Source organism: Daldinia vernicosa (genome assembly GCF_022497035.1).
Source record: "Daldinia vernicosa strain CBS 139.73 unplaced genomic scaffold F5Y00scaffold_7, whole genome shotgun sequence".
NCBI classification, from domain to species: domain Eukaryota; kingdom Fungi; phylum Ascomycota; class Sordariomycetes; order Xylariales; family Hypoxylaceae; genus Daldinia; species Daldinia vernicosa.
The window spans coordinates 143,856-158,352 of record NW_025953923.1 but is presented as its reverse complement, the minus strand read 5'-3'; the positions used below and the strand labels follow the sequence as shown (position 1 = coordinate 158,352).

Sequence of the window (14,497 nt, the reverse complement as noted above, 5' to 3'; positions counted from 1 at the left end):
GCTAGACTAACCTCGGATGTTGTGCATATGTACGGTACGCAGCTTATGAAGAACGACTGCTCCGTGTTTACACTATGCTTCCGTGTTATCATACTGTCCTGACTGTCATATTATGAGAGTGGCATACCTAACCTGTCTAGGCCCTTCTTAATTTTAATAACATATCCGAACTCAACCACGCTAAAAACTAAAAACCCATATACCGGATACACTTCTGGGCTTTTAATTTAACAAGGTTGCCTTTACCTAGACGAATGCCGGCTGCCCTGAAGCATGCAATATGAAGGTAACTATCCAACGCCTCCACCGCGCATGAGAGAGACCTCACCTACATACCTAGATAGGTATTGTACATACACATTATCGGTACTTTACGCTCCCATTTTATCACATTCGGTTCGCTGCCCCTCGTCGCCGGTAATATCTTGCGGGAAATAGCCTGTTATCCTAACCTGCTTATGGCATAAGCCACGGCGGAGGCAACCCTGTCAAAACAGAGGCTGAAGACGCTTTTATTGCTCTTATTAACGTCCGTATCAACTTGTGCGCCCATTATAATTCGATATGATATCCCATAGCATGCATGATACCCATCCTCATGTTCTACACTAACTACATAGTTAGAAGAACAAGATAGAGTAGGTTTCTCTCAAGAGGTAGCCAGCATCCTGAATAAGGGGTACGCTTCATGAGACATCCCCCGGAGTACATAGTAGGGGGGGAAGCTGCAGGAGCAATACCGATGCAATTTCATCTTGCAGCCGAGTCTAGAATAAGCGGCCGAGGCTTGGGGGTTCAAGGGGCGCCCCACGATTTTAAAAGGTAACTTCCGCATGACGAGCAGAGACGTCCCTGCAGAGGTGAGGGTCGACTATCTAAGAGGGACATGTCTCCCGCAGCTAATTAGTCAACCAGCTCGGCATTCGTTAAATAATATCGTGTCGATATCGTATTCGTACAGTGCAGACGGTTAAGAGCGATCAATGCCGTTGTGGCTCTCGGAGAGGGGGAGTAGTGCCGGCCGGGTTTCGGGACTCGACCATGCACGAGAGTTAATTAGATTATTACCTATTATTATTACCATTGTTATTTGAGACAACGAGGATCCGGCATAATAAACTGGTAATAAGACCCGGGTTGGGGCGATCAGCACGTGCGAAGATCTCGTTCAACGGTTCTCCCTCCCATAGGTAAAGCTAGGGAAGCTAGGTAAGCCACAGGGAAGTCTGGAAGATAGATCGGGGACACCATTCGTCGGTCGTCGTATGCGTCTTTTTCAGCTTCTCTGCAATGATTGAGACTAACCTGCCAACGACGCCCGCCTCACTCCTCGGCGCTGCACCCGTGGCGTCATTGAGCAGTATTGATCAACACTCGCAATGCACTCGCTAGGAAGGTCGAAATTTGACGCCCCTGGCGGACCGGCACTCGGTCTGGGGGCACCATCGTGGGACGTTTATTAATCCGTCTTATTTATCTCCCGATGGTTGTCACGTTCCCCCTGATGCCGCATACTACCACCACATACGTAGGTGTACGTGCGTACGTATGGATATATGTATGTATGTATATGGCAGAATCGAGACGAGGTTCCAAAAGTGACGTGTCGTGCCCGCACATACATAATGAAACCCGTCAGTTAAGCGATCTTAGTTAGTGAGATCTTAGCGACCGAGCGAAAGGACGAAATCGTTTCCAGGTTCGGTAGGTATGATGAGAGAAGGGATAGGATAAAATGAAATTTCAAAAATGATAATAATAATTAATAATAGGTAATAGGGGCCTTTGCCGGTCTAGACTAGTTAACTGGGCGTTATACATAGCTCCGCCTATTATATGCACAACGGGCCCTAGGTTATATGTACACGCGTATTGTACATAGGCACGGTAGTAGACATGTATATAATATACGAATCCCGTAGCCGGCATGGTATCCATGTAAGTGTGTATGTATGTATGTGTATATGCGTGTATGTATGTACGATATACAAAGCGGAAATATCCTAGAAGGCTTCGCGAAGCCCAAAGCCAAAGCCATGCCACAGCACGCCATGGCAGATTGCCAAAAGCGTCGCTAGGCCGAGAATAATGAAATCTGAACCGAATCGTGGGTATGTTTGGTCGTGCCATTCGGCGAAACGAGGCGAGATACCCGGCTGCAGGTCAAAGCATTGGGTGATGGGATGGATGGATGGTGGTGGGAGTGGGAGTGGGAGTGGCTCTCGGGCCCCATGTTTATGTGCCGCAAACCAGGGTGACAAAAGTCCCATTCGTAGAGTAGCATTGCCGAAGACGAACCTCCGTGCCATCGCGGAAGAAGAAGAAGAAGAAGAAAACTTGACTATCTAGTGTAGTGTAGACGACGCGATTACCTCGTAGGGAGTGAATATCATATTAACTAAATAGTGTAGTCCGTAGATAGATAGTGGAACATACATAGAGGTAGTGTAGGTGTGTATACAACGCATGTATGTAATGTAGCACTAGGTAGTTACTATATGTATGTACGTACGTTACTCTCAGCCTTCTTTTGCCCTCTTACACAACGTGCGAAGCTGTCAGTCAGTATGTATGTAAGTCAGCTTATGTATTGAGATTATTATGCATAATAAGCTGCCATACAATACCTACCTAAGGTTAGATACTTACTTAACCTATCTGATGACCTTCCCAAAGAAAGAAAAAAAACCGACGAGTTCGCAGGTAAGGTGAGGTTTTAGGTCCAAGGAGGAGAAAAAGCTCCCCCTTTCAGCTGAGCGCCCCGTGCTAGATAGATAGATGGGAAGGATGACGGATAGGATTACGCGCCGTACGTTTCCGACACGTTTCTCTCTCCTCGTGGCGCGCATGGAGACCGGGAATATCGGCAATTGACCAGCATCCTTCGTCCCCGTCTGTGCCTTTCCAGTCGCTACACACTAGGTGATACCTAGCCGTCGTGGGCGATACGCCGTAGTGTATGTCAGGCATAGGTATACGTAATTACATCCCACAAGGGGAGAGAATCTTGCCTAGATGCGTACGTACATTAATAACGCTGTTCTAGAAACCAGTATGGAATATATAGATGCAATACATACACTACTAGTACCTCACTTTAGTTGCTATATATATCATATATAGTATGTCTATCTATCTCAAAACTCCGGCGTCAAGGTGAGCAATGAGTACTTAATGTATCCCCATCGCTTAACTTAACTTCACTCTACGGCGGCAGCAAGTAAATAAGTCTGTCCGCTTACCCTACCTACCTATCTATACCTAACGCAGTGCTACACGCCATGCTATGCCGCCGTATGTAGTAGTAATAACTAGCTCCTAAGGTAATAGTATACTATTCTTAGAAAGAAAAGAAAAAACAACAACACACGCCCAAAAGAGACATTCTCGAAAGTACCCAGCGCAGCATACATAGGGTAGATAGTTACGGTAGTTATTCTAATAATAAATACCACATACCATACCTACCATCTACCGCCGTACGTAAGAACCTAGCGGGATCGTAGATGGATTTATTACTGGCACGCGGGTTTCCCGCATCAGGGAGGAAGCATACCTAGCATACCTAGCATAGCATAGCATAGCATAGTATAGTATAACAAGCAATCTGGATGGAAGGATTGAAATTGTTCCGGAAACATGCAAGCAAAATACCTACTTACATACTAGGTACATACATGCGTGCGTGGCGCGAACTACCTAACCATGGTCCCGTCATCTTCGGTACTCTGCTTACTTACTTACTCTACCCGCGCACGATTCAGCTTCCTACCTAAGCTAAGCCTACCTACTTGCGGCTGCTGGCAGAGTCGACATTATCCCCCTGCCTGCTATAAATCGGCGATGGAGTATGGTATGTACAATATGTAGAGGATAGGGGGCATAGCATCGGCACGTAGTTATGATCCACATAGACGACGATCCGTCAGCCACCCGGATTGTTTTGCTATCTAACTACACGTTTCGTTTCGCTGCCTCGATCCATATGCGATCCCCTAGCATCCAACATTTCCTCGTGTTCGACGCCGTCGCCTCATAGCCAGTTCTAAGCGAGCCGGCGTCAAGTTTCCGATGCGATAACCGCTAAGTTGGATGTATATCGAAGCTCACAGGAGCAAAGTAGATACCATTGCTTTGCGTCCCGAGTTTAATCGCAAGTTTCATTTTGATGCCATCATGCATGCTAAATCATCGTGTTGAGCTAACATGTATCCGGGCAGCGAGAGCCCCGAACAAGATTTATGCTAGATAGGTAAACTAACATTTTCTCTGTGACTCACCTATCCCACCCATCTCCGAGCGCTCCTAAACAACCTTACCCATGGTCCAAATTCTCCCCACTGCTCGAGAAGGGTTAGTGGCGCGTACGATGCGGTATCCGCTACCAGCGTCCGCTCGGGATGAGGCATCATGGCTAAGACTCGACCGTTCTCGCTTGTTACACCGGCAATACCGCCAGGGCTGCCGTTAGGGTTGAGAGGGTATTTCTCTGTGGCATTTAGGTGATTGTCGACGTATCGAATCGGAATCATTCCTCCCTCATTAAGAGCTTGTAACGAGCTAGGTGAAGAAAAGGATGCCCTTCCTTCACCGTGTGAGACGACGATTGGCAATGCCGAGCCATTCATACCATGGAGGAATACTGAAGGGCTCTTCTGGTTATCTTCAATTTTAACCATACTGAAGCGCGCTTCGAACTGTTGACTCGCATTCTCTTCGAATGTCGGCCAATGTTCCGTGCCGGGAATGAGCTCTTTTATTCGCGACAGCATCTGGCAACCGTTACAGACTCCGAGAGCAAATGTGTCTGGTCTTTTGAAGAACTCTTCAAACTCCCTTCGGGAGTTATCGTGCATTAGTATAGATTTAGCCCAGCCTTGTCCAGCGCCGAGCACATCGCCATAGGAGAAACCTCCGCAGGCAGCTAATCCAACGAAATCAGCCAACGAGCGACCGGAAATGATGTCCGTCATCATGACATCGATTGGGTCAAATCCTGCTGCTTTAAATGCGAATGCCATTTCGGCATGTCCGTTAACGCCTTGCTCCCTCAGAATAGCTACTCGAGGATTCTTGCCGAAGAACCCTGTTATAGAGGCTGTGAGCGGTAAGATCGTATCGGTGGGATCAAATGTGAGTTTGTAGGAGATGCCCGGGTCGGTTTGATCTTGAATAATAGAATATTCGGACTCGGCGCATGCAGGGTTGTCTCGAATCTTCTGCATCTCGTATGAAGTTTTTGCCCACCACTGCTGTATCTCCTTTCTATCAAGGCTAACGAAAGGTGTTGTTCCGTAACGAATTGTCAACGCTTGCTTTGACTTGGGCTGTACGCTACCAAATTTCTTGATCAAGCCCGGAGGCGGTCCACAAGTTGCGAAGCATCTCTTGAAGTTTGTCTCATCTGATGCTCGCACTTGGAATACGGCGCCTAATTCTTCGTTGAATAGTGCGTCAACCATGTCTTCGATCGAGCTAGAATTAGAAATTCCGTCCATCATAAGGTCAACTCCACATCGTCCAGCAAACATCATTTCGGCTACCGTGGTGATCAAACCGCCATCGGATCTATCGTGATATGCAAGGACAACTCCACTCTGATGCAATTGGGATATCGCATCAAAGTAATCCGTGATGAGATCCACGTCTCGTACGTCTGGTGCCTCATCTCCTACGTAGCCGAATGATTGAGCAAGGGCAGATCCTCCCATAGCTTTCCTTCCATTCGCGAGGTCGACGAACATCAGGACTGTCTCTCCTACTTCTTCAACCCGTCGAAGTTGCGGGGTCCAGGTCCTTCTTATATCTTCGACGATTGTAAATGCCGAGATGACAACAGACACAGGAGCAGTTACGCTCTTAGTCTTTTCGGATTCGCGGTCCTTCCAAGTAGCCTTCATGGAAGTCGAATCTTTGCCTACAGGTATACTGATTCCTAATCTATTGAACCGTTAATAAAGTTTCCCATCAAGAAAGAACTTCGACATCGCGAAGACTATAGGGGAAAGGGGTGAATTATGTAGAATGTAATTCGGCACATACCGAGGACACATATCAAGCCCAATGGCTTCAACCGCTTCATAAAGAGCTGCTCCTTCTCCCGGGTGGTTTACGGCTGCCATCCAATTGGCAGAGAGCTTAACTCGTCGTAGGTCGCCCATAATATCGGCAGCGGCCAGGTTCATCAAGCTCTCGGCCACCGCCATACGAGAAGACGCGGCAGGAGATATCAAGGCAAGGGTTGGCTTCTCGCCCATAGCCATTGCCTCGCCGTGCCTTGTCTTCGCCCCCAGGTTGAACGACGTGGCTGTGACCGCGACGTCGGCTACAGGTGTTTGCCATGGTCCTACCATTTGGTCTCGTGCAGTAAGGCCTCCAACAGTCCGGTCTCCAATCGTGATCAAGAAAGACTTTGATCCCACGGCTGGCATCCAAAAGACTCTCTGTACAGCATTTCTAAGGAGTTCAGCATCAGTCGATCTGGCTCCAAGCGCAGCCTTTAAGCTAGCAATTGGTTCGAATTTCGGTAGACTTGGTTTCTGGGAATCGACTATGCGCTGCAATCGGCGACCTGGGGGGAACAAGGTTGACATCGGAAGGTTGATAGGTCGTGACGCTACGTTATCTTTCGCATTTCTGTCCGTTAGGATAAGCTTAGGCACGCCGTCTTCATCTTCGGATACTACGGTGCCGACGTCTGAAAACCCGCAACGTTCACGCCCTAGGTTGCTAGTTAATATCAATTGTATGTATCAGGAATTGCTAAGACTTACTGCAGATGCTCACGAATCGACTCATCCCTTCGTTGTTGACCAACATAACGTAACGTTCCTGGGCTTCATTGCACCCTATAATCATAGCGGTTAGCAATCCCTCCAGTTCAGTAACCCTAAATCCAAAATAATCAAGTGGTAGCCTCGTGGGGTTTGATATGATACAGTGGTAGGCGGGAAGGGGAAAACGGAAAAGTCCATAAAATCTTACATATTTGAAGGGGACTCAAGCTACGGTCTGCGCTTTCGACTTGACGGAGTTCGAACTTGCCCCCGAAACCAGCATCTTTAACTAACTCCGGAAGAGCGTTGGATAATCCTCCAGCGCCAACGTCGTGTATCATCGCCTGGAAGCCTATTAGTAGGTGATAATACAGTAAAGGTCGAGTTATGAACGTGAAACTGATCATAAGAATTCGCGGTCTGATCAGATTAAAGGTTCGAAAGAAAACTTACAATGGGATTCGCATCTCCTAAACTGACACATGCATCGATAACCATCTGAGCTCGGCGTTGCATCTCAGGGTTACCCCTCTGTACGCTGTTGAAGTCAAGGTCCGCAGTCCCTTCCCCGGAAGCGTTACTAGACGCAGCACCGCCTCCGAGTCCGATTAACATAGCGGGTCCACCAAGCACGATAACATGAGCTCCCTCGTGCACATCAGTCGGGTTCTTGAGTGCGTGCCCAGGCCTGACCCGACCAAGTCCACCGGCAATCATAATAGGCTTATGATAACCTCGCCACTCTGTTGCTGCTGAGGCGTCCGGGTCACTCTTATTGGTACCGTTTGTCAAGAGTGTACGGAAGCAGCCGGCGAGAGCAGGGCGGCCGAACTCATTGTTGAAACGAGCTGCGCCAATGGGTGCCTCAAGCATGATATCTAGACTACTAGCATAATGTGCCGGGCGGCCAATATCGGTCTCCCAAGCGTGATGACCTGGAATGAAAAGGTCGGAGACCCAGAATCCACTAAGACCAGCTTTGGTGGATGAGCCTCTCCCAACAGCAGCCTCATCGCCTAAAGGGGGATAAGTCAGTAATGTATCCAATGACCTCCTTCTACAACAGACTAATAGCATATTTCAAAATTTATTGTTGAAGCCTGGTGATAGCAACTGGGTAAAATATAGATTGACTTACGGATCTCTCCACCCGATCCAGTGGCGGCTCCTGGGAAAGCTGATGGTGGGCAGAAGTTAGCACTTACTACACTCACCAAAAGTAAAACATGATACACTAGTTAGATACTCACGAGAAATAGCGGTGGGATGGTTATGGGTTTCGACTTTGGCTAGCACATGTACGACTTCCCTGTTGAGTTTCCATGATCCAGTTGCATAATCAGGTGCCCAATAGCTTCCCATCTCGCCTTGCATTACTGCAGCATTGTCGCTGTAGGCTGAGACGGTGTAGTCGGGCGTCTTCTTGTGCGTATTTCGGATCATGTCGAACAGACTCAAATCCTTAGTTACACCATCTATAGTCCAGCTCGCATTAAACTGCCTACGGTTCATTATTAGTTTTATTCGCTAATGCGAATGTCTAAGGGCGGGCCAATAGCAAAGGAAGGCTACCGCGAAGGTAGGCACGAAAGCAACACTCATATGTTGGGTAAGAGAAGATAGGTAGGTGGGAGTACTATGTATGCCTTAAGCTTATGGTTACTTACTTATGACGACAATGTTCGGAGTTTACTTGAGCGAACATGAAGAGCTCAATGTCATTCGGGGGTCGTCCAAGCTGAGTAAACTCTTGGACTAGGTATTCCATTTCGGATTGATCCAGGGCCAGGCCGTGTTCGGCATTGTATGCTTTCAGCATATCAAGAGGGCTTTGGCTTCCGGAAAATATATCCACAACTTCTAGGGGTAAGGGCTCCCGTTCTATGAACATGGAGTCAAGATCTGGCTCGCTTGTAGATATGATCTCCGTCATTCGGTCGAACAGTAAATCCTTGAATGGAATTTCGTCGCTATTCAAGGGCTGCTCGAATTCTAAAGTGACGGATCGCGCCCGTTCAACTCGATGAACCTGGTCTGCGAGGCCGCAGACTTCGCAGACCTTGGTAGCCTTGGAGCTCCATGGAGAAATGTTCCTGGGCGCTATATAATATGTGCGCGTGTAGCCAGTATGTGTTAGAGGCGACGGGGTAGCATCGCTAGGCAATGGGAGTAACTGTTGGAGTTTGGGTCCGACAACGTTCTTATCACCTTTGATATGCGCGTAATAAATCCAGGAGCCTAGGATATTGGTAACCTTGGCAGATGCAGTCTGGTTGATGCGATCTTTTAACTTGTTAGCCTCGGAGGGCGTGAAGCAAGACTCTCCGGTAAGGACGATGTATTCCATCTTGCCCAATAGCGACCAGAAGGTCCGAGGATATTTAAGATTTGAGGCTCTAATGCAACCAGAAGCACCTCTCGATTACTTGAAGACTCATTGAATAGCGTGAAGAAAATGTTCACAACTATGTGGGGTTTATAATTAGTTTTCTTTTGGAGGGGTATATGAAGACCCTGTATGTACAGTTAATGATAAACTGACCAATCATCGATGAAGTACAAACCCAATTCTGTAGGTCTCGAGTCAAACGTGCGATAAGACGATAAGCATCAGCGGATGTGACATTCAACCGCCCCGATCTAAAGATAGGCACCTAGATATGTTCTAGGTTACGTCAATCTTAGGTAAAACTCAGGGGTTATTAGATTTACCCGTAAGAGTATGCTTATCGGGCATTATCCAAAAATTATGACCAGCTGTTTGAAAAGCTCCACAAGTCGCGATTTGCTCTATTATCGCGTACATTAGCTTCATTCCGCCCAAGATAATCAATACTCTTCGGATGAAAATTCGAGTTCCGACCCACGCCGAACATCCCTCGATTCAATCCCGCCTTGCCATGCAATCTAAGTGTTGGCCAATGTGTTACAAAAGGCGTTCTACATAGGATTAGGACAACCGCGCGATCTTCCGCTCTGTCCGGTGCTATTCGATAAAGCGTCAGAAATGCCCTTCCTCACGACGTTGGCCGGCTATGCCGCTCCAACATTCCTGATATTATCTCCTATCCTATCATACTCGGACCAAGCAATCTCTATGCATAGGAATAGATCAAGTGCAGGCTTCTCACTAGATATTCCTCTGATCATGCTTGTCGCATCAATATTCAGGTTTGCCAGCCCCTCTGATCTTATATACAGAAGCTTGCCATGCTAAGAACGTTGCCATTAGGGTCTTCTATTATCCAGGCGCGAGATTCGATGTAGCGTTATTGATTCAGTCGTTCTGCAACATCTTCATCCAAGTTATCCTGCTAAAGATTGCTCTCGATCACCGCCCGCCGCCGTCGTCAAAAGGAGGTGATGCCGCTCTTCCTTTCGCAGGCGCACATGATGGATTCGGGGGATTTCAACGACCTTACAATTTTTGGCAATGGCGGTCACCGAAACCGTACGTTTTACCCCTCGAGGTTTGGGCTTGGCGCTTCTGCTAATCTTAGATGCTAGCTATTGGAAATTTTTATTGTCGTTGTTTATCAGCTTGACTGTACTCGAGCTGTTATTGGCACCATTCGATTCGGTCTACTCTGGATATTCGGACTTGATAGGATATATCGGCTTGTCAGTCGAGGCGACGCTGCCGATCCCGCAGCTCGTTGCCAATGCACGTTCACGATCTTGCAAAGGCTTTCGTTTTTCCGTATTAGCGAGTTGGTTGGTTGGAGATGCCATGAAGATGTTCTGGTTCTTTACGTCTACTACTTCAATTCCAGTGGCGTTCAAGCTCTGTGGAATCTTCCAGGCTATCTGCGACTCCCTCATCGGCGTCCAGTACTTGATGTATGGTGACCAGCAACCTGCGATAAAACCGCAGCAGGGGTGGACATATTCCGGTGTAAAGCCGCAGCATCTACATGTAACTGGGAGGGAAACGCCGACAGGGAGGAGGACACCCCTTGGGGAGAAAACATTCTGAATAATGACTGTAATCCTATTAAACTCGGTGTAGCTTCGTATGCCTGTGATTGTATACTGTATATATGGCCTATAACTTGTAGTTGCAGTAATAGGTGTGGTAATACAATCAGGATTTCAAGTCAAAAATATGAAACATTACTGTAAGGGTGCTAGATTTTCTTTTCTTTACAAAAGTGATAAAATGACAGGCGCACTGGAATAATCACCTACATATAAGAATTAGGATATACGTATGCACCTTTGGGTATAATTGTTAGCTTATACAGTGTACATTTACCCTGTACGGAATAATGAAAAGCAAAACGACGTCCTGCTAAAGACCTGTCGCTATGCTTACCTAATATTGTAACACGCGCTATGATACGCGAGTGGCTGATGTGATACATCGAGTAATTATTCCCCAGACAAGGGTGAGGAAGTCGTGAATTAGTGCTAATGAGTACATTCAACGTCTGACTTTCCCCACGAATAATCAGCTACGAGATGCGATATATATAGCTAAAAGAATACCTATCAGATTGGGGTAAGATACTGGTTTTTATATGTACCAATCTTGCCAACATTGAAGTGATGTGTGTCTTACTTGGACGTGGGGGATTCTGAGGATGTAGTTACGGCTTAACTGATAGGAACCTTAGTGCACTCGACTTTCTCGAGTAGAACGCGCTTAACAAATCTTCTCATTTTAATCTAACTGATACTTAACCGCCATTGCTTTACACATTAAGAAACCCTTTTCTATACATATATTAGCATCTACATCTCCCACTTTGCGACTTCAGATCAAATCCCAGGCGTCTCCTGGCCATAGTCCATTTGTCACTACCTTCAGCCCCTTTAACCTAAGGTAGCGTCAAGTACTAAGACGTGGTATTGTTCATAACCCCTGACATCAATCTGTGTAGGTATATGTCTTGTTTCGACATAACTACCATCCCAACTATACCTATACTCTAGGACCATCTCCAAGTTTCCTATCGAATTATCATCACGCTTTAGAGCGAGATCTTAATTCTTTAGAAACCCCGAGTTCTTCTAGGCCATCGGTCTCAAAAATTGACCTCGTGTTGTAAGTTGAATTTATTTGTTTCACTTCCTCCTCTATTTATTGTGTTAAGAACTATATGGTACTTATGACATCGCCTTCAAACCCCGTTCTTCAAAGTATCTTAAAACCAGGTGCCGCAAGAACAGTCAAAAATCTTTCGTCACATCCTTTTTTTGATAAACATTTAAACCCTCTCGCAACGCTTTTTTCTAGGTAGCAGCATCTCATTCCCTTCTATAAATTACCCGGTTAGGAAGCTATAGAAGTTAGACAAATCGATCTAACTACACAAATATCAAGTTTCAATTTCAAGTTCGCATCTCAAGTTATCTACTAGGCACTTACTTACATAAAGCAGTCAGCAAGCCGTCCTGGAATTTGGAAGCTAGGTGACGTTCAATCATCGTTTAGGTGATTAGTATATTACCATCACCTCTGATTGATCCCGGGATTGCCCAAGACGTTCCTGGGCAAAAACAGTACTATCCGCAAATCGAAACAACATTGAAGAAGTACCGTCTATTTGACGATTGCCTGCAATTACCTGCAATTGCGCAGTAAACTGGTAAGCAAGCTCCTTCTTTAGCACAGCACACCTTCCGGTCTTTTCAATCAACACTCAATTCAATATTTGCCAAACTACTTCACCTCGTATCACCGTCTTAGTCCCTCTATCACTATAACCATTCTTACCGTCTGTCCTAGTCTACCAACAGAGTCGTGCACCATAGGATCCAACTTCTCAGACCTTGCATCAGGTTACCCTAGCTATTTCAGCACCTACCTAATACTTACCAAGGTCTTGATTTTGTAAGTTAATTCTGTTCTTAGATCTGAAGTTGCATATCCTATCCCATCGTTTCTATACCCAACATTGTACGTACCTACTAAAGTACCTAGGCAATCTACTGCTGCTAGGATCACCAATACTTCTTTCTATAACCTTCAACATCCTCCCATTCCCCATATCTTCTCAGACTTAACTTCGTTTGCCTAGCAGCTTTAATTTCCCCTTTACTATCTATTCTGCATCGTCTAAACGTCGCCCCCCCACCCTTCTAAACATTTGACCGTTCTACACGTAAACAACCTATCCTTTCTTTACGGGTATCTTGGGTGTCTTGTCGACTCCTTCCGATACAGCATCTTAACGTTGTTGCCTTCCCTTAGTTCGCATCAATACACAATTCTCTAGCCTCGCGATTGTCTCAGCGTCAGCCATCTCTAACATCACTGTATAGTAACGCCTTTACAACGCCCACGATGGCTCCTACTCGAAACCGAGTAAATTTTAAGACCTACGAGACTAGTACTCGTCTACTAGCTGCCGTGGTCGCATCTCTCGAAGGCAAAGCCAAACTTGACTACGATGGTACGTGTGCTCTATATTTGTGATCCTCTGCTTGAATTATTCTATACTGTTCTCTTGAACTGCTCTCGATGTATGTTCTATGTCCTATTGGGGGGCCAGTAGGGACGGTGCGATCAGAATACATACAAGTCGGATCGCACTACCTTGGGATAGAGGTGTCGAAACGGTTATGTTTCTATAGTGTCTGCCTGTAGTAGATAGATCTACTGTTTCCACCACGAGCTGATGTGACAGTAGTGATTGCGTTACTAGTAGGCGGAGGTAGCACGGGATCCGCTATAGAACACCGCTTGCGTCCTATTAAGCAGCTGGGAAAGTTGCAAGTCGACTGGTTTATGAACCAAAGAAAGGACCCGGGCGAGTTGCCTGTCGAGGCTGGAGGTATATTTCATATCCCTCTCGCATCGCTGCATTTCCTAGTCTTAGTTTCCCTTATCGTTAAGACTTTCTTTAACCTATTAAAATGGAAGAAGTAACTGATAATCTATTGCAGAAATTCATAAGCTCTTTGGCGAGTCTACTGTTGCCGGCATACAGTGGCAGATGCGCGATGTGAAAGCTCTGGGTCGCGCGCAGCGACAGGCCGTCGAGGAAAACAAAAACCCCTGGGAGGTTAAGCTCGACGCTCCTACACGCGCCAAGGCTTCCGCCGCGTCAACACCTACGAGCAGGGGCGGCCGTACCCCCTCTACCGCGGCCTCTTCGAAGCGCAAACGGGGCCCTAAGAAAGTGACTTTGTCCGAGGACGATACTGGCCTTGAGAGCACTGAGACCGACTACGATACAAAGGATCTCCGCTCGGATGATGACGATCTCCTTCAGATCACTCCCACACCCAAACGCCGCAACACCCAAGGTCCCAATAGCATCGACGCGGATAACACGCCCACGCCCACGCCCGCTAAGAACAACAGCAACGGTGGCAGCGGTGGTAAAGATGTCACGCGCTCCCTCTTCGGCAGTGGCTCGAAGTCGGCACACCCCAGCAACAACGAGGGTCAGGTCCAATTCGTCGATCTAAGCGAGGACACACCCCCGCCCCCGTCTAGAACATTCACGCACGCGCCACAATTAAAGGCTGACCCAGATTCAGATCTGGTGTCGGAGGAGAATAGTCCCATTAGAGAGGGCCACGACGACCCCTTCGTTGGTAGCAGCGGCGTGTACGACGACGACGAGCTTGCAGATGGAGAGGTCTAATATTAACGATCCCATAATCCGGGCTGCGGCTAAAGTGCGAATGCTAGATATCGCACTTGTTTCCATCACCCTCTCTTCTTTCGGTATTTATGACGACCAACAGGTCCTATGGCGTTCGGTTTA

At 47.0% G+C, this 14,497-nt stretch overlaps 4 protein-coding genes across 4 annotated transcripts; 2 read left to right on the top strand and 2 right to left on the bottom strand.

The window, feature by feature from the left end:
- Positions 1–2,003: 2,003 nt before the first annotated feature.
- F5Y00DRAFT_258618 (uncharacterized protein) lies at positions 2,004–2,309 on the bottom strand (the record flags this gene model as incomplete). The annotated part of the gene is made up of 1 exon (XM_048010737.1): positions 2,004–2,309. One exon carries the CDS (start codon positions 2,307–2,309, stop codon positions 2,004–2,006), a length of 306 nt encoding a protein of 101 aa, XP_047868133.1.
- A 1,682-nt stretch (positions 2,310–3,991) lies between these two features.
- On the bottom strand, positions 3,992–9,242 carry F5Y00DRAFT_190635 (phosphoribosylformylglycinamidin). Its single transcript, XM_048005165.1, has 8 exons — positions 8,444–9,242; positions 8,027–8,277; positions 7,915–7,953; positions 7,230–7,792; positions 6,985–7,120; positions 6,774–6,848; positions 6,043–6,721; positions 3,992–5,940 (listed from the first exon to the last, which is right to left on the bottom strand). The coding sequence occupies exons 1-8, from the start codon at positions 9,121–9,123 to the stop codon at positions 4,281–4,283; spliced, it is 4,083 nt and encodes a 1,360-aa protein (XP_047868132.1). The 5' UTR covers positions 9,124–9,242; the 3' UTR covers positions 3,992–4,280.
- A 290-nt stretch (positions 9,243–9,532) lies between these two features.
- F5Y00DRAFT_227539 (uncharacterized protein) lies at positions 9,533–10,880 on the top strand. The gene is made up of 3 exons (XM_048006494.1): positions 9,533–9,947; positions 10,009–10,227; positions 10,284–10,880. The coding sequence occupies exons 1-3, from the start codon at positions 9,784–9,786 to the stop codon at positions 10,750–10,752; spliced, it is 852 nt and encodes a 283-aa protein (XP_047868131.1). The 5' UTR covers positions 9,533–9,783; the 3' UTR covers positions 10,753–10,880.
- A 2,185-nt stretch (positions 10,881–13,065) lies between these two features.
- On the top strand, positions 13,066–14,374 carry F5Y00DRAFT_258615 (uncharacterized protein; the record flags this gene model as incomplete). Its single annotated transcript, XM_048010736.1, has 3 exons — positions 13,066–13,174; positions 13,412–13,555; positions 13,668–14,374. 3 exons carry the CDS (start codon positions 13,066–13,068, stop codon positions 14,372–14,374), a joined length of 960 nt encoding a protein of 319 aa, XP_047868130.1.
- Positions 14,375–14,497: the final 123 nt, after the last annotated feature.

Bases quoted from the DNA above. Each gene is read 5' to 3' on its own strand.
- F5Y00DRAFT_227539 (XM_048006494.1), top strand. From the start codon at position 9,784: ATGCCCTTCCTCACGACGTTGGCCGGCTATGCCGCTCCAACATTCCTG. The intron at 9,948-10,008 runs GTTTGCCAGCCC...CGTTGCCATTAG, and splicing joins CTTGTCGCATCAATATTCAG to GGTCTTCTATTATCCAGGCG. The intron at 10,228-10,283 runs GTACGTTTTACC...CTTAGATGCTAG, and splicing joins CAATGGCGGTCACCGAAACC to CTATTGGAAATTTTTATTGT.
- F5Y00DRAFT_190635 (XM_048005165.1), bottom strand. From the start codon at position 9,123: ATGGAATACATCGTCCTTACCGGAGAGTCTTGCTTCACGCCCTCCGAG. The intron at 6,722-6,773 runs GTAAGTCTTAGC...CTAGCAACCTAG, and splicing joins TCGATTCGTGAGCATCTGCA to GGCGTGAACGTTGCGGGTTT. The intron at 5,941-6,042 runs GTATGTGCCGAA...ACGGTTCAATAG, and splicing joins GGGCTTGATATGTGTCCTCG to ATTAGGAATCAGTATACCTG.